Genomic DNA, 25,519 nt, shown 5'->3' with positions numbered 1-25,519 from the left:
TTTAGGGCCAAAACATACTCGAAAACTCATGAAACTTTGCAGATACGTCAGAAGTGGTGAAAATTTACGTCTGATGTGGGTTTCAGAATTAAGTGTGGCAAAATGGCTCGATAGCGCCACCTAAAAAATTTCAACGAAGTGCCCCTGACACTACATTTCACGTACAGGTATGAAATTTGGTCCACACATCTATCAGCCCAATACCTACAAAAAAGTCTCTTGGAGTGAAATCTGAAAAACCAACTAGAAGTGAGATATTTTGAATTTTCTTTGCAAAATTTGTGCAGTTTTTGCCATTTCCAGACGTTGTACTTTAATGAACTCCTCCTAGAGCTTTAATCAGATCAACATCATATTTGGTCAGTCTAATCTAAAGGCCTTTGAGACGTTAAATTGCGAAGATCTAGAGTTTTCGCTGAAAGGCGTGTCCGTGGCGGCCTGGCAAAGTTCGATGTTTCGCCATGAATCAGGAAGTTGTTGTAACTCGGGCATACGATGTTGGATCTGCCCCAAACTTCACATGTTTTATTAGAGTCCTGACCTGAAGACATCTATATGACAATATTCAGTTACAGTCATAGCGCCACCTGGGGGCAACAGGAAATTACATGTTTTACACTGTGATTAACTTCTCATAGAGATTAAAGCAGAAGCACATCATATATGGCCAGTCTAATCTTAAGGCCTTGGAGATGTTAAATCTCAAAGATCTTGAGTTTTCGCTGAAGGGCGTGTCCGTGGCGGACTGACAAATTCTGATGTTTCGCCATGAATGATGAAGCTGTTGTAACTCAAGCATACAATGTCCGATCTGCTCCAAACTTCAAATGTGTGATAAGAGTCCTGGCCTAAAGACATCTATACGACAATATTCAGTTAGTCACAGCGCCACCTGCTGGCAACAGGAAATGGCATGCTTTACACTGTAATTCACTACCAGATTCACGTTTCATTATGCCACGAAGTACCAAACATGCTAGAAACACGTTAAATTATGCAACACTTGGCTAAGTGCTAATGTTTGCAAATAACGCCACAAAAGAAACAGGAAGTTGTTGTAACTCAGGCATACAATGTCCGATCTGTTTCAAACTTCACATGTTCGATGATAGTCCTTGCCTGAAGAGATTAACATGGCAATATTCAGTGACGGTCAAAGCGCCACCTGTTGGCCACAGGAAGTGTGGCATTTCGAAATGACTTTGGCATAATTCTCCTGTATTCACTCGCTTACATGCATGTCGCCCACTGTTCACTGTTTTCCTAAGGCCAATGGGTGGCGGTGAGCCCGGGTGCGAGGGCCCTTTCATCGCTGCTTGCAGCTTTAATTTAAAATGTAATTTTTCCCTGTGATCAAAGCTGAATTTCCAGCATCATTACTCCAGTCTTCAGTGTCACATAATCCTTCAAAAATCATTGTAATATGATGATTTATTATCAATGTTGGAAACAGTTGTGCTGCTTAATGTTATTTTATAACCTGAGATACTTTTTCAGGATTCTTTGATGAATAAAAAGTTAAAATATATCAGCATTTATTTAAAATAGAAATATTTTGTAACAATATACACTACTGTTCAAAAGATTGGGGTCAGTAATGTATATTGTTACAAAATATTTCTATTTTAAATAAATGCTGATATTTTTTTTAACTTTTTATTCATCAAAGAATCCTGAAAAAGGAAACACATTCCTTTACCACAGTGGGATCAAAATGTGCAACATGTTTGTTTGTGGCTATAGCCCAACTCTACACTGGATATCTGCAGTCAGTTTCTCTATGGGAGGTTTATAGGGACCTCCAGCATCCCTTAGGGGAAAAGTATGCCCCAAAAAGATATCTATTTTGATTCCTTTACTTTCTTTAGGGAGGAGTAGTGAAACACTTTCACACATGTTTCATACAATTTCTTTCTTGGATGCTTCTTCAAACATTATTAGTTGTGGAGTTCTAAAATTAAGAATTGAGTTCTCCTCTGGTTGTTCTTCAATGGCTGCAGAAATCTTTAACTCTGGAAATTCATAATTCTCATCATTATTCTGTAGAGTCATCTCATTAGCTTCTTGAAACTATCTAAATGCAGAAGTTAAAAAAAAAATAAAAAAATTCTATTTAGTATTGTTTTCATGAACCATACAGACTTAATGCCTATCAGACAACACATCTCCTCAGGACTTTTCCAGTTGTTGCCATTTCTCAAATCAGACACTTTAGCACAGTAAGCTTTTGCCATTACAGTTCTTAAGCTGTTCAGACTTAGTTCCTTGACTTCTATCAGAGGATTACTAAAGAGAGGTTCATGTTGTATCCAGTTTCCGGGATCTGAAACCTCTCTCCACTTTAATAATAGATTTCCATGCTTTTAAGACTGACTGTTAAAAAGAAGAGGTACCATCAGCCGTAATAAAAACTAACTTTCAACTAATTTTAAAACATCCACTTTTTGCAGTAAAGCACAAGCTGTATCAGTCCACATGGATTCTGCAGAATACAACAGTCTTTGCACCGCTTGAATTCTGAAGGTCATAATTCAACTCTGTATATCCATTAGTTTATGTCCACCTTCTTTGACTGGCAAAAAAGCACAGCAGCCTTTGTCCAGTGGTATCCAGTCCAAAAAAAAGTCAATTAAACTCTTCTGAATTTTACAAACAACATCATTTGGTGGGTTTATAACAATAATTTTATGCCAGATCATAGAGGCAACTAAGATGTTGGCAACCAGGGACCTCCCCCTGTATGATAGTTTAGGTAACACCCACTTCCATCTGGACAATTTTCCACACACTTTTTCCATCATACATTCCCAGTTCTTTTCCTTATATCTTTCCTTCCCTTGATATACCCCTATAAACTTCAGCCCTTCATTTCCCCATTTAACTCCACCTGGGAGTACTGGAGGAGGCTTCTCTTGCCAATTCCCCACAATGAACCCTTTACTTTTATTCCAGTTGACCCTTCCAGATGAGGCCTTTTCATATATATTTGGGGAATGCATCTGTCCCATCCTGCACCGTATGTGTGGTATTTGAGAGTTTGGTTAGGAACCTGATCATGTTGTTCTACCTAAACCTGTCACCCTGTCTCCACCTGCGCTACTCCTTCCCTCAATGTCTGCAGTTACCACTGAGCGTTCAGTTTCGCTGAGCCCCCTTGTCAACTTCACCCGAGTCGGACATCGCATCACCGTCGCCACGGACCTGTGGGCCGTCTGTTGCTCTCCAGGTCTCCACCCCTACGGCTCCGACCAGCTTCACCCTCCCTCAGGCTCCGCCTCCGCCTCCGCCCTGGGTCGCTCCAGCTTCACCTCAGCTCTCCGGATCCCTGCATCCATCTCGGGGGTTCGTCGTTGCGGCTCCGTCGCGGCCGTCTGGGTCTTGTGCATCACTCCTCTCCATCTGCATCTTGGGCTCCACCTCCTTCGTCTCTGTAGCCCTTGCTCATCCCCAAGGTGGCGCTGAACACTTCACCACCATGGCTCCTCCATCCAGCGCTGCTGCCGTGGTCCACCATCCTGGCTGTGGCCTAGGTCACCAAATGGCACTTCCTGCTCAAGGCTCCTCCCTGGCTCCAACCACCATCACCAACCTGGATTCTTCTGTTCCACCTCATCCCGGTCAGCCGTCCACCTCCAGAGCCACCTCCTGTACCTTCTTCCCATTTTGCCATCTCCTCATTCTCCATGCCTCCTTTTCTCTATGGCACAAGGACTCGCCTTCCGGGATGGGGCGTTCTGTCACGGTTCTGTTAGTTTGGACTTTGTGTGTCTCCCCACCTTCTGCCTGAGTTAGTCATTTGTTGCCTTGGTTACTCATTACGTTCAGCTGTGCACTTATCTCCCTCGTTATCACATGTACTTAAGTTTAGTTCAGTTTGTGTTGCATTGTTTTGGTCTTGTCTATGTTGCATGCGGTGTTCCTTTTCCTGTCTTCATTGTACCTGTAAATTATCTAGTAAAGAGTCCATTTGAACTTAAAGGGGACCTATTATGCCCCCTTTTACAAGATGGAAAATAAGTCTCTGGTGTTCCCCAGAGTGTGTATGTGAATTATAGCATGTTACAATTGCCACTTTTAGTGGTTGAGCAAAAACGCGCCGTTTTAGTGTGTGCCCTTTAATTGTGCCCTTAAATGAGCAGCTGTGCTCTGCCTAAGAGGGCGGAGCTTCAAGAGCTCATTCTCTGGTGTCAGGATTCAGTCAGGACATACTATATTGACAGAAACTGCGAATATATGCTTCATGGAGATAGGAACAGGTATAATTTCGTTTAATTATGGTTATAACTTATATTGTCGTCTTGTTTTTATCCACTATATTAGTAGCCTGTTAGTAGCCTGTTTACCGATGAGTTTTATGATGTTTATTGTACTTCACTCAAAATATGAAGCATCCATTTTCACTCTAGAAAATCACTGTAAGAGCTTAATAAAACACTGTAGTGTGCATTAAAATATTATCCATAAACTCTCTCTCTCTCCCTTGGATTGTCATCAACATACACAGCGAAGAACACAGAAACACTCGTTACAACTAACAGTAAAACAAATATATAAAGACCTTATGCCTTTTCGGGTGGTGCTTAATAAACTGGTAAACTTTATATCCGTAAATCAACTCTGATGAACTGTAATAAAGTGCTCTCAGCTTCACTCTGGAGACTGTAAGCTGGATCATGAACAGTTTGTACTGATCTATCCTTGAGTAACTATTTTTTAGCACAACCTCTGTTTTGTATTGTCCCTTTGTACTGACATTCGTTCACAAAGCAGTCCGGTGTGAAATGATTCATGCAGACATAAACGAATTTCGGTAGAGTTGAGGGAGCATTTTCTTCTAAAACAAAATTAATCCACCTCGTCTTCAGCAGCTCAGATTTAGGGAGTAAATGGAGAGAGCTATGTGGATTAATCCATCCAGCTACAGAACACCTAAAACGCTTGGGAGATGTTTTCATCAGTGCAGCAATGGTGGACTCGCTGTGAACTCGCTCAGGGCAGTTCTATGTTAAAACGGCAGTGTCTGTCAACATTCATAAAACATGATGATATGGTAACATATAATACTGAAGTAGGCTGCTTATAAATGGACATTTAATTAAAATAAAAGTTCTTCTTTGGCTAAATTACATTTCCTTAATAGCCTAAACACAGCCTTTACTCCCTTCAAACTTAAATTGTCACTGTTTCATTACATCATTGCTGGAAAACAGTCTTATCAGAATAATATCTGTTAGTTAAGCTTGTGTATATTTTTAGTTAAAGCCTTTAAGTTATAAAGAAATATCTCATGTAGGGTTATTCCTTTGTGTTTTATATCATGACCACTAGGAGGTGCTCACATGTTTTCCTTGACTGGTTTTCCATGAAGAGAAATACGTTCAGTTGAAAACTAAAGTAAACGAGTGACGCACGTTTGTTGCGTTTTGCTGTGAAATGAGAGTAATTGATTTATCTCTCATCCACCCGCAATTAATTGGAATGTTATTTTTTATTACTTTCTACCTGACCCGTGGATTATCCACAGAATACACAGATATAACCTCAATCCGCGCATTACTATTGAACGGTTCAAGAATACACACAGACCGGGAACCCGCAACAGAACCGTGTCGGTGGAAAAGGTGTATCTGAGCATGTGACTGCCAGTCTGAGTTTTGTTGACAGACGGAGGTGGCACGAATTTTGAAGGAGGTGGCCTCGTAATTATCTATGCAGGACAAACCATAGCTTATGGCATCGTTGTCAAAGAGTACCTAGCTGGTGAAGTGGACTTACTTATTGCAGAGTTAACGAAAGTTATCATGAGTATTGTAATGTTTATAACAGATGTCTCAACAAATCTCAGTAGACCCAACCGGGAAGATTTTAAAACGAGTGGTCCATTCATAAATACTGGAAATACAAACTGGAAGACGGAAGACAGAAGACAACAAGTGCAGCGCTGAGAAGAGGCAGGGCTACATAAGGTCTGTATCAGACGGGCTGCAGCATTAATTTTGCGTTAAAAGTTTTAATGTTTTTTGAAAAAATTAAACACTGATGTCATATATACATCGTTTTTCAATAATTCAAGCACAAGTACCTTTTCAGGAATATCAATATTTTAAGGTTTTCCAGGCCTTACATTTCAAAAAGTCAAATTCAAGTACTTCAAGCACTTTAACCACCTTGTGCGAACCCTGCTTCATGAGATATTAAGTATAAAGTGTTTTAGTTTAAACTGTTGAAGTGATTTAAAGCATTTTGATTCTAGTATGTGGATGTTACTGACTTCAATCTCTCCAGTTTACAGTGTGAATTCTTCAGTATGTCACATAAGTGCTTCACTCCTGTGTTTTCTATTATATTGCAGTTCAGGTTCAGCTCTCTCAGGTGTGATGGGTTTGATTTCAGAGCTGAAGTCAGGATGAGACACTGTTCCTCTGTAATACTGCATCTATACAGGCTGAAGAGAGAAAGATAAAATGACTCAAATCCATGTTCAGTTCATGTGTGAGTTAAAAGAATCATTAATAAATGCCATACAGTCACTAATACACCAGCAAAATCATGAAAACTTCATGATATGAACAAACCAAGACAGAAGCATTTGAGGACACTGGTTACAATCCATGTCTGGATCCATCCTCACTCCACAAATAAGTGAATTTATCACTCTAGATTAATAAATACAATCAATACAGAAAAAATAGAAGTAGTTAACCTCTAAATACACAGTTTGCTCAATAAATTACGAATTAATGAAAAGTACCATTAGTCCAGTATAACTGTAACTCTGTCAGAATTATCTACTGTCATTTGTTACGCTGTTTTTAGTCTGTTCTCACTTCTGTGTTGTTTCAAAGCAAAGATGTCAGATTTCAGCATGAAACTATTTTATATCCACAAAGTTTCAAATGCTTTAAAGTTTAATGCTCTTTCTACTGATACACATAACAAGCCGTTAACTAATAGTATTTCTGAATCTTTCTTCAGATGGAGAAACAGCAGAAAGTGCAGCACTATAAATGATGTGACCTGAGTCCAGTTGTCTTAAACTAAACACTGAACTTTAATCACACTGTAACTGCTGTACAGTATAATGATACTGACTATAGTTTCTCCAGCTTGAATTGTGGGTTCATCAGTAGATCACTGAGGTTTTTCACTCCTGAGTCTCCTAGCTCATTCCAGCTCAGGTTCAGCTCTCTCAGGTGTGATGGGTTTGATTTCAGAGCTGAAGATAGAGCAGAACAACCTTCATCTGTAATACAACAGTATTTTAACCTACATTAGCAGAGAGAGAGAGAGAGAGAGAGAGCAGAATAAGAATAAGATAAGAAAAGAAAATAACTCTTTATTTTGTAAAGTCACATCATCTTCATAAGTAAATAAAACAGAGGAAGTGAGATCACCATCTTCATTTCACCAGATCACAAAATATTAAGTTGAAGAATTTTACACAAATATAATGCGAACTCAGACTCTTCATGAAGATATTGAGTATAAAGTGTTTTATTTTAAACTGTTGAAGTGATTTTAAGCATTTTGATTCTTGTATGTGAATGTTACTGACCTCAATTTCTCCAGTTTACAGTGTGAATTCTTCAGTACGTCACATAGGTGCTTCACTCCTGTGTTTTCTATTATATTCACACTGAGATCCAGCTCTCGCAGGTGTGATGGGTTTGATTTCAGAGCTGAAGTCAGGATGAGACACTGTTTCTCTGTAATACTGCATCTAAACAGACTGAAGACAGAAAGAGAAAAAAAAATGACTCAGATCTATGATGATCATCTTAATAAAGAGCTACAGCAGCATTTAGTTTCAAACAATGTGTTTTGAAACCCAGTCCACTAGTACTAGCACTAGTATGCTGGAAGATACTTTTTCTTCTCTTTCATTTTTTTAACTATTTGATGTATCCCTTCTTCTGTTGTGAAAGCAGATTTTTGCATGTACACAATCAGTAAATTGTGTGAAATGCTTAAAATTAAACAATTACCTACTAAGATAAAAACAGTGTCATCAACAGGGGAAACTCAAAGCTCATTGCTATAAACAATGTGACTTGAGCCCTGTTGACTTAAACTAAACAGTGAACTTGAAACACCTATCCCTTTAACTTTTATTTAAGTGCTACATAAAATGAGGGACCAACAAGACCAATCTTACTCATGAGTCAAATGTATTAAACATATTTACACAGAACATTTGAAACTCAACATGACACCAATATTTGATTTCTCCTTCTTTGTTCCCTTAAATTGGTTAACTCATGTATCTCAAATAGAGCGCCCCCTAATGCTCAGATGAGTAACGACAGTACATCAACTGGAGAAAATTACTGGTATATTAGTAACAGGAAACCTGTTACAAACTTTAATCACACTGTAACTACTGTACAAATATAATGATACTAACTTTAGTTTCTCCAGCTTGAATTGTGGATTCATCAGTAGATCACAGAAGTTTTTCACTCCGGAGTCTCCTAGCTCATTCCAGCTCAGGTCCAGCTCTCTCAGGTGTGATGGGTTTGATTGCAGAGCTGAAGTCAGAGCAGAACAACCTTCATCCGTCATACAACAGCAGCTTAACCTACATTAGCAGAGAGAGAGAGACTGACTTTTAACAACTTTAATTACAAAAAATTAAGAGACAGTCCTCAAAACATTTACTTAGCCATAAAAAAAAATGCAAAAGGTACATCATAACACACACATCCATTAAAAAAAACTTTGCATTTGTTAACATCAGCATACATGATTATACATACATTTGTAAATCGCCATCGCAGTCAACATCACAAATACAATTATTTATACCCAACTTAAATTTGAATTCCTCAATATTCTCATTCAGCTGACAATATTCAAATTCTATTCATCAAACCCCTATAAATCAGTACCGCATCTGTTTGTCCTATACCACCTAGTTCCCTTTCGAAAGGGAACTCAACTCTGCGTTTACCGCTATGGGGCACTGTCACTCGTGACAGGTGTCCGAATGCCAAAGAATCACACCACTCCAATCCTATTGGCCGGCGACAGCCTAGGACGTCATCATAGCACGTACCCGGAAGTATAAAAGAGCGCCTAGAGAAACAGTCAGTATCTTCTCGTCTTTCGGGACTGTTCTATGCCATTGTTTTCAACACCGGTAAGGAATTACTCTATATATGCCTTACAAACGTTCAGGAGAGTGTGTTCATCCGTGTCCCAGGTTTTTGACACTTGATATACACGTTTCTGGCGTTTTTTCTGTCTGGAGAGGAGCGCACAAAGACAGTGCTTGAGGGCGCCATCTGTGTGTTTGTCTGTTGTTCACTGTGAGCGTCTGTGAGGCAGCTGCCGTGAGAGCGCGTTAAGAAAGGAGGCCGCACGCGGATGGCTCGACGAATGGTTCGTTTCTGTCCATGAATGCTGCAGCTCCCATAGACTTTCCATTCCTTCCTGACCTCCGCGTTTGAGATCGGGCGGGCATGGAAAACCCCCTAGCCATTCAGATTTGGATCTGAGCCCAGACAGACGGGAGGAGGAAGAAGCGAGAGTGAGATGGGTGATCGATTATAAACACCATTGCGTTTGTAATCGATCCCCCAGCTATTTAAAGTGTGATTTATATCTACCCTCTCCTCTTCTTCTTTTACGTCCTCTATATATATATATATATATATATATATATATATATATATATACACACACATGTGTGTGTATATATACATACACTACCGTTCAAAAGTTTGGGATCAGTAAGATTTTTTAATGTTTTTAAAAGAAGTTTCGTCTGCTCACCAAGGCTGCATTTATTTAATGAAAAATACAGTAAAAACAGTAATATTGTGAAATATTATTACAATTTAAAATAACTTTTCTATTTGAAAACATTTTAAAATGTAATTTATTCTTGTGTTGGCAAAGCTGAATTTTCAGCATCATTACTCCAGTCTTCAGTGTCACATGATCCTTCAGAAATCATTCTAATATGCTGATTTGCTGCTCAAGAAACATTTATTGTGTACAATTGTACAAAATATTTGAGTACAATATTTTTTTTCAGGATTCTTTGATGAATATAAAGTTCAAAAGAACAGCATTTATTTGAAATATAATCTTTTGTAACATTATAAATGTCTTTACTGTCACTTTTGAATTATTTAATGCATCCCTGTTCTTTAACCCTCTGGAGTCTGAAGCTGATTTGGGGCTTGGAGAAGTTTTGACATGCCCTGACATTTGTGCTTTTTTCAGTTGTTCATAAACATATAAATGACAAAAGTGTCATTACACTGTATTCAGCACAAACTAGGCTACAATAATATGTGAGGAACATGTACGTACATGTTTGTATTTTTGAAGGAATAATGTTTATGCGTGGTTATTGAAAAAACAAAAAAACTTAAGTCACTGAAATAAGGCCAAAAAAAGTATATTAAATCTGTGTTCATAAGACTTCTGGGTATTGGAGGTTGTAGACTAGAGTTTTTGCTTCAGAATTATGTAAAAAATATGCTGCCTACTCCTTCATATAAAACAATAGAGAGATTTAAATTTTCTAAGACACTTTTGGTCAAGAAACACAGTATGCATGGGGGCGTGAATCCTCATGTATAATGGGTGATTCTCACCTGAGAAGACAAAAGAATTGAATAATAATGACCTGAAATGACTTGCATATTAATGAAGCCTTTCAGTCAGGTAGGCTGTGAAAAAACCCTCTGTGATCATGCTGATAACAGGATTAAAGTCCACTCAGGACAAAAAAAAAAAACATGATTTTTGTGATCTCATGCATGCACGTATTATTGCACATGATATGAAGAAAATTGTGTATAGGCCTATGTTAAATTACACTACCAGTCAAAAGATTGCACATTGCCATTATAATGTTTTTAAAAGAAGTCTCAAGTCTCTAACCAAATAATGGTTTTCTATTTTAATATACTTTAAAATATAATGTATTTCTGTGATGCAACGCGTCTGAACATTCCTACCTCTAGGGCATTTCATATAGGCTACTATATTTGTTATATTATAGAGCCTAAATGTTGATGTGCAGTTGACAAACTATACATCATTAAAAAGATCTAAGACTCAAGCTTCACATTTTGACTCTTAAAATCTTATATTGACCATAATTTCTTAATATGCTTAAAAGCATACACATTTGGAGAAATATTGATGGATTCTCATATGTTTATATCAATTTTCTATACAGAGGAGTAATATGTATTATTCTATATTTATTGTCATCATTATGAGTGCTGGATGCTGTGTTTTTAATTCATACTTCAGCCGGAGGGCGCTCTGCCCCTTTTGTCCACAAATGCCTCAGTAAAAGAAGAGGCAAATCATGTGACAATCAAGAAACTAACAGAGGCAAGAGATCGCTAAATATGGCTATTCAAAACACTTTCAAGACAATAAATACACGATTGAGATGATGTATGCATGTATTGACTGAATTTGCGTCTGAATAGCGCTCACTCCGTGGGCGTGGCCGCATTAGCGGATAATGAGCTGAATCACAGACTTCTGACATGGCTCTCTTTTCATACAGATTACATAAACACAGAAGGTTTGTTTTCGATTTGACTTATGTTCTTATGTTATGTTTTAAAACCTGACATCTTAACGTTTTTTTAGACACAAGTGTAATTTTTTTGTCATTAGTATTCACTGAGTTACAGTTCATTTTCTAAGAACTATCAGATTGGAGTTCATTCAGAGGGAGACGAGAGATCACGCATCATGTTAGTTTTCTTTATTTTACAAAAAGCACAACATTTTGTTTTTACTCTGAGTGTACACAAATGAAAGAAGATATTCCACAGATTAAAATGGTGTATAACTCTTAATTGTATGTGCAACATTGACGGAGTATTTTGAGTCTCTTTCACACTGATAAGAAAAAAACCACGGTGGTATCGCCGGCGATACCTTCAGACCTCAGAGTGTTAATTTCTTTTCAAAAAAATGATATAAAATTCGGGGGCGCTAGTGCGCATGTGTAGGATGTAGACGTGTTTAGCTTGTGCTCTCCACCGCAACTTATGCAAAATCACTGAACACCACGATAAAGTTATCTAAGAGTTGATATTTTTTGCCCGCTCGCCTATCTCATCTGCTGAACTTCGCTAATTTGAAATGTCGCGGCAAAGAAACCCTCCTGGGAAGTCCAAGACCATCGATGGATACATCAGCAGTGCTAATGCTAGCGGGGCTAGTGCTAACGACAGCCGCTCCAGCGAGCCTTCTGCTAAACCTCCGGCTACCACGTCAGATATCACGTCCATAGACAAAACTCACATGTACGCGATTTGCAAGGAAGTGTGCAAAGAAATGTCAGAGACGATTCTGGAGAGGCTTGATGAATGTTTTGATGCCTTTGACACCAAGTTTCAGTCTGTGCTCTCCGTGCAAACTGACCTACAAAACCGCATGGTCAGTCAAGAGCAAACGACCAGTGCACTTGAAGAACGTGTGGAAGTGCTTGAGACTAAATGTGAAGATTTAGCAAAGTACGCCAGCCAACTTCAAGCCAAACTGCTAGATTTAGAAGCATGGTCCCGCAGACACAACATCAAAATTGTTGGTATAAAAGAAGATTCAGAAGAAGGGAGACCAACTGATTTTGTTTCCAAACTTATTCCTGAACTGCTAGGTAAACAGCACTTTCCACATCCAGTTAAAGTTGATCGTGCGCATCGCTCCCTACAGCCCAAATCAGCGGCGGGCGGCAAGCCGCGCACCATCATGGCTCGCATTCATCATTTTCAGGTGAAGGAGCAGATTCTATGCCTTAGCAGGACACAATCAATGGAGTACAAGGGAAACAAAGTTCTGAACTTCCCTGATTATACTAGTGAAGTGATGGGTCAGCGCCGTGCCTTCCGAGACGTGATGAAAGCCCTGAGAGACGGAGGAGTTAAACATCACCTGCGCTACCTGGCCAGGCTTCATGTTTACTGGGATGAGCAGAAGAATACTCCGGAGGTTTTCAGTGATCCAGCGGCAGCTGAGGCGGCTCGTTCATTGAGGGAACGGAGCGCTTCGGCAGATGGTTAAAAAGTGTGAAGGCCAATATACATATGTATGTTTTTTTTATTTATTCAAGGTGAGCGTGTTCGTTTTTTTTTTTTGTGCCAAAGACGCCACACTGTTGACCATTCTTTGTATTGCGTGTCAATAAGTGACTGCCCAGATATATAACAATTACTAATTCACCTGGGCGCAGGACAATTTCTTTTAAAGGCGTATTTCACTTTGTTTTTTCAAGTGTGTTACCAGTTTTCAACTTCCAAACTTATTTACGTTGTAGTGGAGGGCGTTACCCGGTTCGACCTACTGTTTGTCCAGCAGCTCCTGTTTTGAACAAGTGGGGAAGGTACGCGTCAGGTTCGGGGGACGCGGATATGTGGGAGGGAGGGTGGTTGTGGGACTGTATTTGTGTTCATGTTTGGCTCAGATGCACATGTTTTATTCACTTGCATTCGGTATTGCAACGGCATTTGTATTTTTTCACATTTTTTCATAATGACTCAAATACAAGGTAAAATGCATGTAGGAGGCAGAGATTTACAACTGATTTCATGGAACGTGAAAGGGCTTGGTAGTCTAGTCAAAATGGGGAAAGTTTTTAAACACCTGAAATCTCTCTCTGCGGATATAATTTTTTTGCAAGAGACCCATATCAAAACAGCTATGCAACATAGGTTGAAATGTAATTGGGTATCCCAGATATATCAATCGCCATTTACCTTGCATGCCCGTGGTGTGGCAATATTGTTTCGAAAAAATATCCCATTCCAAGTTACCTCTGTCAACAATGACCCTCTTGGTAGATACTTATTGGTTTCTGGTACGATAAACTCGTTCTCATTAACTCTGCTTAATATATATGGTCCGAACACAGACGAGCCAAATTTTTTCAGGAAGGTTTTTGATCGGCTTCCAGACGACAGTGACTCAAACATTATAATAGCCGGGATTTTAATTGCTATCTGGATCCTTTCTTAGATAGATCATCTACGCGACCAGCACCTGAAATTGCATCTGTAAAGCTTTTAAACAACCTTTTGAAAACTAGGAATCTGGTAGATATTTGGAGGATTCAGCATCCTACAAGCAAAGAATATTCATTCTATTCAAATGTTCACAAATCCTACAGTAGGATTGATTATTTTTTGACTAGTTCTAATCTTATTTCTCAAATCACAGATTCCAAATACCATAATATTTTGATTTCTGTTCACAGCCCTTTAGCAATATCATTAAATATTTCCCTTCCAAAACAGACGTATTCTTGGCGTTTTAACTCAAACCTTCTAAGCGATGACTACTTTGTCAAGTATACGACCTCCAAATTGAAAGATTTTATAGAATTGAATGATAATGGTGAAGTGTCTGACATGACCCTATGGGAAACATTAAAAGTCGTTTTGCGTGCTGATATAATTTCCTACACCTCAGCCATTAAAAAGGAGAGGGAGAAGAGACTACTTGAAATTAACAACGCTCTTCCTATTTTGGAAAGAACTTACCAAAACTCTAAATCACCGGATCACTACAAAGAGATATTGAAGCTTAAATATGAATACAATGATATTATGAGTCGCCAAGTTAAGAACTTACTTTTGAAATTGAAGCGGAAACACTTTGAGCTCCGGGATAAACCTGGTAAACTGTTATCACAACAGCTTAAAAGTGCCCAGGCTTCAAGAGCAATTCGTAGTATTAAATCTAAAACAGGCATTCTTTTAACCAATCCTTCTGATATAAATCATTGTTTTAGTGAATTCTATTCTGAGCTTTACTCCTCCAAACACAATGTCTCACAATCTAACCTGAATGATTTCTTTGACTCTATATCATTGCCCAAATTGAGTGATGCCGCTGCAAAATGTCTTGATTCAGACTTTACACTGCAGGAAGTCATCGACGCCATAAAGTCATTTCCATCAGGCAAGGCTGCTGGGCCTGATGGTTACTGCGCAGAATTCTATAAGAGATTCTGTGATATTCTTGGACCACGTATGCTCAGGATGATGTATAATTCTAAAAATAATGGAAAACTGCCAAAAACTCTTTATGAAGCAAACATCTCTTTAATTTTAAAAAAGGGCAGAGACGAAACCGACCCTGCAAGTTTTAGGCCAATTGCGCTTCAAAATTTTGATTGCAAAGTAATAACTAAAATCTTGGCTACTAGATTGAACAAATATCTGGCTTCTATCATCCATCTTGACCAGACGGGGTTTATTCCTGGCAGACCTTCCTTTTCTAATGTCAGGCGGCTGCTCAATACCATTTACTCTGATTTTAGTGGCACTAATGGAGCTTCTATTTTGTCCCTTGACGCGCACAAAGCTTTTGATCAGGTCGAGTGGCCTTATATGTTTGAGTCACTGCGCAGGTTCGGAATCGGGGAAACCTTTATCTCTTGGGTGAAATTGATATATGCGGAACCGTGCTGTTCTGTTCTGACGAATGGCGATTGCTCAGCCCCTTTTTTTTTGCAACGCTCGGTTCAGCAAGGCTGTCCATTGTCTCCGGCGCTTTTTGCTATAGCACTGGAGCCTCTTGCTGTAACAATAAGAGAGCATCCACAGGTGAAGGGGCTTCAGGTTGGAGGTGTGGAAACGCTTATCAGTCTATACGCTGACGACGTAATACTGTATTTGCACAATGCTGAAAAATCGGTTCCCCCTCTTCTAGAGTTGATCGAGTCTTTTGGTAAAATATCAGGGTACACGATCAACTGGTCAAAAAGTGAGTTCGTGCCTCTTTCCCATATTTATTCACCAGGTTTTCTACAAAGTATCCCATTCAAAGTAATTAATGATCATTTCACCTACCTTGGTTTGACTATACCTAAAGATCCAAAACTGATATTTAAATTAAATTTTGCAGAATTTATTTCAAAATTAAAACAAAATATTGAACATTGGAAAATTCTTCCCTTATCAATGATCGGACGCATAAACTCAATTAAAATGATCTCCCTTCCTAAATTTTTATACTTATGTCAAAATCTCCCCATCTATCTCACCGCAGCCTTTTAAAGGACTTGGACTCAATTGTCCTGTCCTATATTTGGAATGGCAAAAATGCCAGAATTTCGAAAGCACACTTGCAGAAGTCTAGGTTAGAGGGAGGGTTGGATCTGCCTGTATTTAAACACTATTATTGGGCTGCCAGTGTAAGGGCATTAATGTTCTGGCAGCAAGGATCCTTGGATAATCAGATGTTTGCAACCCCTTTGTGGCTTAAGATGGAGGCCAACTCTGTGAATAACTCTTCATTGCCAGCTATGTTATTTTCCAAGTTTAAAAAGCCAGAGTCCTATAAGAATTCATGCTTTGTGGTAAAACAGTCAGTAAGAATTTTAAACCAGGTTAGGTGCTTTCTAAAATTACCAAATACATCGGTACAAACACCTATATGCTTTAACCATAGTTTTCTGCCTCCCTGGCATGACATAGCATATCATGATTGGAGAAGGAAGGGCTTGGTCTCTCTTAATAATCTGTAAATTGACGGTAAATTTGCATCATTCAACCAACTTAAAGAAAAATATAATCTTTCTAATTCCCACTTCTTTCGATATTTGCAGGTTAGACATTACACCCAATCAAAAATTGAAGATTTTCAAAATCTACCCCTGGAGCATGAAATTTATGACATTTGTAAGAGCCCTCCTTTCTCCAAGCATCTCATTTCGAGAACTGTACGTCTATTTGATGACTGTATTGCCGCACACACTGTGAGAACTAGGGATGCTTGGAAAGAAGAGTTAGGTGTGGAACTATCTGAATCTATGTGGAATGCCTGTTTGTCTAACATTCATTCCTGCTCTATAAACAGTGGACACCAATTAATTCAATTTAAGATTGTCCATCGCTTACATTATTCCAAAGTCAGGTTACATAGAATATATCCATCAGTTTCCCCAGTGTGTGACAGATGCAATATATCAGAGGGTACACTGTCCCATGCTTTTTGGTCTTGCCCTTCATTGACAAACTTTTGGTCTAAAATATTCGACTGGTACTCCAAAGCATATCAGAGGCCCCTTCAGCCTGAGCCTGGACTTGCTATTTTTGGCTGCTCACAAACAACAAGGGCAATTCCAACTATAATGTGGCAACCATTGGAACTGGGATTGATAGTTGCCAAGAGACTGATATTGAAGGAATGGAAGTCTTCCTCTCCTCCCTCCTTTCAGGTATGGATGGCTGATATGCTTTCCATAATACAAATGGAAAAACTTCGCATTACTCAAATGGACACGTTTTCCTGTTCTTGGAATCAATTCCTGACTCATTTTGAAAAAACTAAAGTATAGTAAACTAATTGTGTTCCTGTAGTAACAATTTTTCCTCCCACCACTGTACTAAATGTGACTGTAACAATTGGCAATAACTGCATCTGGGCCCTGTTTGTTTGTTTGTTGTTTAATTTGAAAATGTAAATAAATAAAATATTAAAAAAAAAAAAAAAAAAAAATTATATAAAATTCAATAAAAATTCTTACTGTCCCCAAACTTTTGAACGGTAGTGTATAATGTTACAAAAGCTTTGTATTTCAGATAAATGCTGTTCTTTTGAACTTTTTATTAATCAAGGAATCCTGAAAAAAAAGTACACAACTGTTTTCAACATTGATAATAATCAGAAATGTTTCTTGAGCAGCAAATCATCATATTAAAATGATTTCTGAAGGATCATGTGACACTGAAGACTGGAGTAATGATGCTGAAAATTCAGCTTTGCCATCACAGGAATAAATTACTTTGTAAAATATATTCAAATAGAAAACAGTTATTTTAAATTGTAATAATATTTCACAATATTCCTGTTTTTACTGTATTTTTAATTAAATAAATGCAGTCTTGGTGAGCAGACGAAACTTCTTTTAAAAACATTAAAAATCTTACCGATCCCAAACTTTTGAATGGTAGTGTATATATGTATTGTATATGTATTTATATGCATGTATATATATTTTATATCATGCTCACATACTTCTTATGGTCAGACTGATGGCTGGGCCCATAGTCAGGGATGGGCAGTGAAATACATGTACATGTATTTCAAATACAAAATAGTATTTTGTCATTTGTATTTGATAGGGTTGATAAAAATGGCTTTGTATTTTTTATCAAAATACTTTAGTGTTTTATATTTTTGTAGTCTTAAAAAACTGTAAAATACTTTGTAAGAAGTCTACATGCTACATGATGACATCATAAAAATGCGGCCTCTGACTGGTGCTTACTCAATAGTTTGCCCAGACTTGTTGAGTTCAGAACAGATGTTAAGTTTTGGTGTTTGTTTTAATAGCCTATAGGCTAAATAGTTTACCAATTTACATAATGTTCTTAAAAACTATTATACAGAGCAGCAGCCCCCTATATTTATGATTAACAATCAAATGATTAATTAGTTCAATGAATACAGGTGCCATCAGTTGTCTTCTTATGAATGGCTTGTTTGTCATTGAGTCAGTGTTGCTGATGCAAAGTAGGCCCTTCATTACCAAACACCAAGTAACTAAATTAGGAAACAATTATGAGTCATTTGCAGACTGTTAAACATTAAACTGTGGGTTACTTTAAAACTAACCTTCATCTGGGAGATCACAGGGATATGTGAATATTTGATCTGTTAAAGCCACAATATGTAAATTTTTGCCGCTAGAGGTCGCTTATTAAGTGGCTTATCCTTGTTTTTGTGGAATCATGGGATGTGTTGTCTTCACGTCTACAGCCAGTGGAAAAGAATCGGGATGGGACTCGGTCAGAAATCATGTTTATGGATGAAAGTATAAACGTTACGCAGCGCTGGGCTGAGTGATGTTGGAGCTGAACGAAACCGCTGGAGCAATTGCTAAAGAGAGACGAACACGACATACGTCTCAACAGCAGTGGAACTTTCATTATGCCACAGTTGCCGGTCTAGCGTATGTGGGGTAACGCAGCGCTGTTTATTAGATACATTTGTGTTGAAAGTTGTTATAATGCTACACTGTGTTCGCTCGGTGGCTGCTATGAGACACTTGTTGCACACTGCAGTAAGCTAGATCGATATTAGTCATGGTAAAACATGGTACGGAAAAGGTAATCTACTCGCAGCTTTCATCTTATCTCGCTGATTGTAACAGCGTAACTGCTTGATAAATTTCAATCAGGTTTTAGGGCATTTCATAGTACTGAGACAGCTTTGCTAAAAGTGACAAATGATATCTTATGCTCCCTGGATTCTGGGGACGGGGTCATCTTAATTCTTTTAGATTTCAGCGCAGCATTTAACACAATAGATCATACCATGTTATTACATCGCGTTAGGTTGGTTCTCCTCATATCTCAAAGGTCGCACATTTTCATTTAATATTGGCAAACATAACTCATCTTCAACACTGATCACATGTGGTGTTCCGCAAGGCTCCATTCTGAGTCGTCTGCTCTTCTCTTTATACATGGTTCCTCTTGGTTCTATCTTTCAGAAATATGAGGTTTCTTATCACTGTTATGCTGATGATACACAATTTTATCTTCCTGTCAAGTACACAAATGGAAATTCCATTTTAAATTTTATCTCCTGTCTGGAGGAAGTTAAAATGTGGCTGTCTGAAAACTTCCTAAAGTTAAATGGGGACAAAAGGTCATTGCTTTTGGATCATCTTTGTGTGTCACTAATATGGAAAACCAGTTGAGTTCCCTGTCTTTAACATTGCAAAATAGAGTTAAGAACCTTGGCATTATCTTTGATTCTGACTTATTATTCGATAAGCAGATAAATTCTGTTGTCAAATGAAGCTTCTTTCATCTCCGGTCCATCGCCAAATTAAAACAGTTCCTCTCAAAGAAAGACCTAGAAGTAGTGATCCATGCACTTGTTACATCCCGGCTTGACTACTGCAATTCACTATACATAGGTCTACCTCAATCCTCCACACACCGTTTGCAATTGGTTCAGAATGCGGCAGCTAGACTTCTGATGAGAACTAGGAAGACAGAACACATCACTCCTGTTCTGTCCACCTTACATTGGTTACCAGACAGGTTGTCAGATACAGAGTTGACTTCAAGGTTCTGCTGTATGTGTATAAAGCTTTACATGGGTTAGCACCACAGTACATTTCCAATCTTCTTCATCCTTACTCTGCTCCAAGATCTCTCAGCTCATGTAATAAATTCCTGCTCTCAGTTCCTCAGTCTCGCTTAAAGACCAAGGGTGACCGAGCTTTTGCAGTTGCGGCTCCTAGGTTGTGGAATGCGCTTCCAGTTGGCGTGAGGTCTTCACCCACATTGAACACTTTTAAATCTAGCCTAAATACTAATTTATTTTCTTTAGCTTATGATGTCGCCTGAATTATATAAGGCATTTTAGTGGTTTATGGTCTATCTTGCATGTTTTTATTTTATCTTATGTATTAGTTTTATTATCTTTTATCTCTTGTGCAAAATTGTACAGCACTTTGGTTCAACACACATTGTTTTTAAATGTGCTTTATAAATAAACGTGAACTTTAACTTGAAATCAAGAAAATGAGATTTAAACAAGAAGCTATATAACATGATTAGATTTCAGTCACTGAATGAATCCAAACAGTTCCTCATCTGTCTAATAAAACATATAATATATTACATATAATATGTTTTATTAGACAAATGAGGAATATAATGCGTCTTTGGTGTTTCCTGGTTTCTACAAAATAAAACCAGAAATCGAGGGTAACGCTGGTATGATGTCATCGATAGGCGACGCACGGACACAACCCGTGTCCTGGTTAAAATTGCTTATTTCTCTGGATTGAAACATTCTTGGATACATTTGGGATAATGTAAGTACACAAAATATATAGCATTGTTCTAGTGGTTTTTGGATATTTTAATCCAAAAATCCTACCGTACATATTGTGCCTCTAACTGGTTGCATATGTCAGATTTATTGACTCAGGCAGAGAAAAGCTATCAAACATTGTTTATTTAATCAACAGTCAGTGTAATGGTTGAAGGGATAGATCAAATAGGCTAATTGTTGGAAGGTTTGCAATGAAATTTCATGCTCTCTTGTAAAAGTATTTTTTAGTATATTTAAAATACAAAAATACAGTAGTTTATTTTGATACATGGTGTGGCAGCTGTATTTTGTAGTTTATTTTGATACACTTAAAATGAAGGTATTTGGTATTTTATTTTAAAATACATTTTGATGTATTTTTGCCCAACCCTGCCCATAGTGATTATTTCTGTCGGCCCGCTTTTTCGGTTTGATAGTGAGAGGATCATTTGGGCTTAAAAGAATCCTAGATTCTATCCTTTTTCATGTAAAAAAAGGGAGTATTAGGGATCTTCAGACTTTTAGCCGCAGGAATATGAGATGGGTCTATTTTATGTTTTTAAAATAAGACCTTGTTTTCCTGTATAGTTTTTCTGAGCATGTAGTTTATCAGGAGGCTGGCCCATCTTGAGCTGAGGCTCTGAGACAGGGCCAGAGGTCCAGTATGGCCACTCAGGCACCTCCTGGACTCGAGGAGGAAGAAGTAGGTTCGGAGGAGGTGATCGATCACATACACCAGTAGAATCTGTGATCGATTCCCTCTCGTTGCGAGTGCAACTTTGCATTTGCCCTTGCCCCTTCTTCCTCTGCCTCCTGAGTTTTTTGGGTTTCATTTTACATGCTCAGGTGCTTCTTTAACAGTTTAACAGTTAGCTTTAACAGCTGGGCCTTTGATAATATTTTTTCTAAAGGCCGCCTTCTGGCTTGATAGTGAAAGTGCTTTTAGGCTTAAAAGAACTTTTGATTTCATCCTACATCATGCATGAACATAAGGAGGAGAAATCTTCATTCTACGAGCCGCAGGAAGGTAAGCTAGGTCTATATTTTTGTTTATAAAAAAAGTGTAGACCTTGTTTTTCCTGTATAGCTTTCCTGAGCATGTAGTCAGTAAAGTTAGAAGGGGTTCTTTTGGGCAAAATAACTGTATCATTAGTTTGGCTAGTTTTCAAAACATGCAGGCCGCTTTATGTCCGCTATTTTGTAGCCTCCTATGATAGAGTATCTTCTCAGCTAATACTGTTAGTTTGGTTTGAGTTAGCACTCGTCACTTCAGTTATTTGTGTGCAGGTCGACTTTAATCAGCCGCCTGGCACTATTGGCTTGTAGTGCTTCATTTTCTCCTCATATCTGAGAGGATTTAAAGTGAAACCCAGGCTTTGCTTGGCCCAGTAGGCCATAGCTAGCGGCTAGGCTAGAGCCAGGTTAGGTGTTTGTCTATTACATCACCCTGATTATCACTATCCCTTGTAAGGTTGTATAGTTCCTAGTTCTGGCCTCCTCCTGAGGGAGTTGTTAGGCCGTATGCCCATTTCCCCTTAGTTATTATGTAGGTGCTATAGCTGAAGGTAACAGCTAAGGTTATAGGCTGTTATTAGCCTTCCTGGTGCTGTTTTTCCCAGGTGGTAGGCCCTTATCTTTGAGGAGATAAGTTATGCAGTGTTGCTAGGCCCCACTTTCTAGAACTTTGTCATGCCTTATAATGTCTTCCTGTGAGCCCCTTGAATTATATTCAAGTTTGAGCATACGGTGCCAGTGCCTCCATTCTCGAGGGTTCAGCACAGATCTACAGATCTGTCTCGTGAAAGCATTTATCCTGTTTGGATGGCATGTATTACAAAGCATTTATTTTTGCTTTGGGTTTTAAGCCTTGGCCCTACATACTTATATATATGTGAGCTTACTCTAGTGCTGCCACAGGTTAGCACCTGTTTCTATGATAGCAGGCTGTGATTAGCCTCTATCTAAGAATATGGTGTTTTGGTTTACTCCCCGGCTAGGGTTTGTGTTTCACTGAGTGCATCACCTGTTGGATTGCACACTCAGGTTGAGTGTAGAGAGTTTTATTCTGGTTATAACTAGAGATGATCTCTGTTAGCTCCCAGTCGATCATGACCACAGCAGCTGTTTTACATATACTGTTAAGATTGTTGGCTCTTTTATTGTTAGCCTCCTTCTAAGTTTCTAAGTTTTATTGTTAGCCTCCTTGTATCTCGGGCGCTGTTGGTATACGATCGCAAGTTTGCTCACGTATCTTAGCACTGCCTCAAGCTTATGCTCATGTTTGTTTGAGGTGGTAGGCCTTGTAGGCCTCCCTTAGACCATGTTAGCATATTTATTGTACCATGTAATTTTTGGTACATTGCCTGTTGGAATGTGTAGGCTTAGCTCAGGTTGTTGTAGCTAGTTACCCACAATTAGTTTGTTGGGTCTAGAGCTGGTCCCTTTGAGCTTGGTCCCTATTTATGACCACTGGCTGGCGCCACATGTTGCTAAAAGTAGTAGGCCTTGCCAGGCCTCCTTTTCAGTTTTTCATGCTGGCACAGTTGGGTTGGTTTCTATATGACTCATCACCATGGTTGAGTCATGATTGCTACTAGCTGACGCCACGTGTTTACAAGTCGTAGGCCTTTTTTAGGCCTCCTGTGTATCATGTTGGAGTTCGGCTGTGTACTCCTCTCGCTTTGAGAGTAAAAGGTGCTTCTACTGAGTACGGTTTCTGAGTGGCTTGCCTCTTAGGGTGAGTTCTTGTGTTAATCCGTTCTGTTGTTCGGTTTTTATGCATTTACTTCCTTGAGCATGGTCTCCATTAGCTCTAGTTGAGCTAAGTAGTTTACTTTTTTTTTTTTAACTGTAAAAAAAACGCGGTAAAAAAACGCGGTCTCTGTAGTCGCCACAAGCTCCAAAAACGGCAACAAAAACAAACTGGTGCAGCCTGGACCACGAATCATAATAAACACGCTCCAGCCAATAACGACAAGAATGATTTTAAATGCGCATTCATGACTGTTTCAGGAAGCACGGATGGGAGGGGAGAAGGAGGCAGAGGGAGGGTCTAGCTAGCCTCTGTTTTGTTTGACAACACTTCGAACGTCAACAGGAAGTTACTCCACTCAGGATCGCTTAGAGAACCTTTAATAGAGTTTGTGGTCACAGTTCCATTGGATCGTGGATCCTTTATGTATACTACTCCTTTACGGATACTACTGACCACTATTGATTAACCTACATCTTGGATAAGATTCGCAACTACAACACACATTTATGCACAAACACAGATATGTTCTACATGTCTAAAGTACAGAAAGAATAAGCTAATTGATTTCACTTAACAACTTAAAATTTAATATGCATGTATAATAAACCATAGTAAAATTTATTTACATCTCTTGAAAAAAAGGTTTTTGCAGGTTTTAATAAAATGTTTACATAATAAACGAGTTCTACTTCGGCTTGTGCGTCGTGCATCATTAACCCAGAACTAAAGTTAAATTCAGTTCGAATAGTGAACCAGCTCGTTCGGTTACCTCCTATGAACCGGTATCAACTGGCTCAAAAGAACGTTTCGTTCAAGAACCGAACATCACTATTGTCTGCTTAGCCAATTGCTGCCATAGGTTTTCTCTTGCTCTAAGAAGTTTTCTTCTGTGCCTTTTGGACTGTTTACCTGAGTGTAGCTATCGGAGATAAAGTGCATTTTCTTGCTGAATATTTTGGTCACTTCTTGAAAGTTTTTTTTTTTTTTTTTTTTTTTTTTTTGTTATAAATGTTGTGTAATAATTTAATACTTTGAGGCATCAAAGGCATCAATTGAAGCATGGTTCTTCTAGTCACTGAGAAAAAAATAAGCAGCCGTTATACTGAATTTATTTTTGCCTTTTTGGAACCTTTTTCCAGAGTTTTTGTTTTGAAGATAACTGTTTCTCCTTTTGGATTTTGTGCTTCCTTTTTGGTCTGGATATTCTGATTTTGTGATTGCCTTGAAGAAATGTATTTTTTTGTACCATCAATTTTTTTTTGTCCATCAATCTTCGGTCAGTAAATGTCTGAGTTTGATAATATTCACAGACATTAAGGGATTTCTCATATAAGTTGACTTTAGAACATCCAAATCAATATTCGGGGGTTCAATTATCAAAGGTTCTTCTAATAGCCACTGACTCTACACACCATTTAAATCTCTAGAAACTTTTAACACACTCACAGCATTGACTTATGAAATGGTGACAGCCCAGTGAGATCCAGCTTATTAATGTCCAGTAAGAACAGTTGACGATCTTATCCCATTTTACCTGCTCTTCTCAGGAGGACACAGGCTACTCCAAACCAGTTCACTTCTTCCCATAAAGGAGTTTCTCTCTGAAGTCTGAAAGCTTTGATTCTAGATCTAATGTCGATCATTCCTTGACCTCCCTCCACCCTGGCCTGAGCAGATGGTGATTTGGTGATTTTAGCCAGTGATGCCCTGACCAAAAAAAAATCCACTAGTTGTTTTTGAATTTCCAGTAACAGTTCTTCTGGAGGTTCTAATATCATCATCTTGTACCACAAAGCAGCAGCAATGAGGTTATTACAGACCAGGGGCCGTATTCACAAAACTTACCACTAAAAGTTCTCCTAAATGGCAGTAAAAGTTCTTAGTTAAGAGTTTTCTCTTAAAACCTATTCACAAAGCTGCTGAGACCAACTTTTACTA

At 38.5% G+C, this 25,519-nt stretch overlaps 1 protein-coding gene across 3 annotated transcripts in view; it reads right to left on the bottom strand.

Moving 5' to 3' along the window:
• Nucleotides 1–25,519, bottom strand: part of LOC125256206 (NACHT, LRR and PYD domains-containing protein 3-like) — a 128,698-nt gene that overhangs the window by 8,187 nt on the left and 94,992 nt on the right. For 2 of the 3 annotated variants that reach the window (XM_048171968.1, XM_048171970.1), the window contains exons 10-13: nucleotides 8,405–8,578; nucleotides 7,556–7,729; nucleotides 7,093–7,266; nucleotides 6,272–6,445 (exon numbers count right to left, since the gene is read on the bottom strand). In XM_048171968.1, coding sequence (XP_048027925.1) covers nucleotides 6,272–6,445; nucleotides 7,093–7,266; nucleotides 7,556–7,729; nucleotides 8,405–8,578 — 696 coding nt within the window. The remainder of the gene's footprint in view (nucleotides 1–6,271; nucleotides 6,446–7,092; nucleotides 7,267–7,555; nucleotides 7,730–8,404; nucleotides 8,579–25,519) is intronic. The other variant, XM_048171969.1, reaches the window with a different exon arrangement.

This window comes from Megalobrama amblycephala, linkage group LG21 (assembly GCF_018812025.1).
Source record: "Megalobrama amblycephala isolate DHTTF-2021 linkage group LG21, ASM1881202v1, whole genome shotgun sequence".
Lineage (NCBI taxonomy): Eukaryota > Metazoa > Chordata > Actinopteri > Cypriniformes > Xenocyprididae > Megalobrama > Megalobrama amblycephala.
This window is presented reverse-complemented; position numbering and strand designations above follow the sequence as displayed.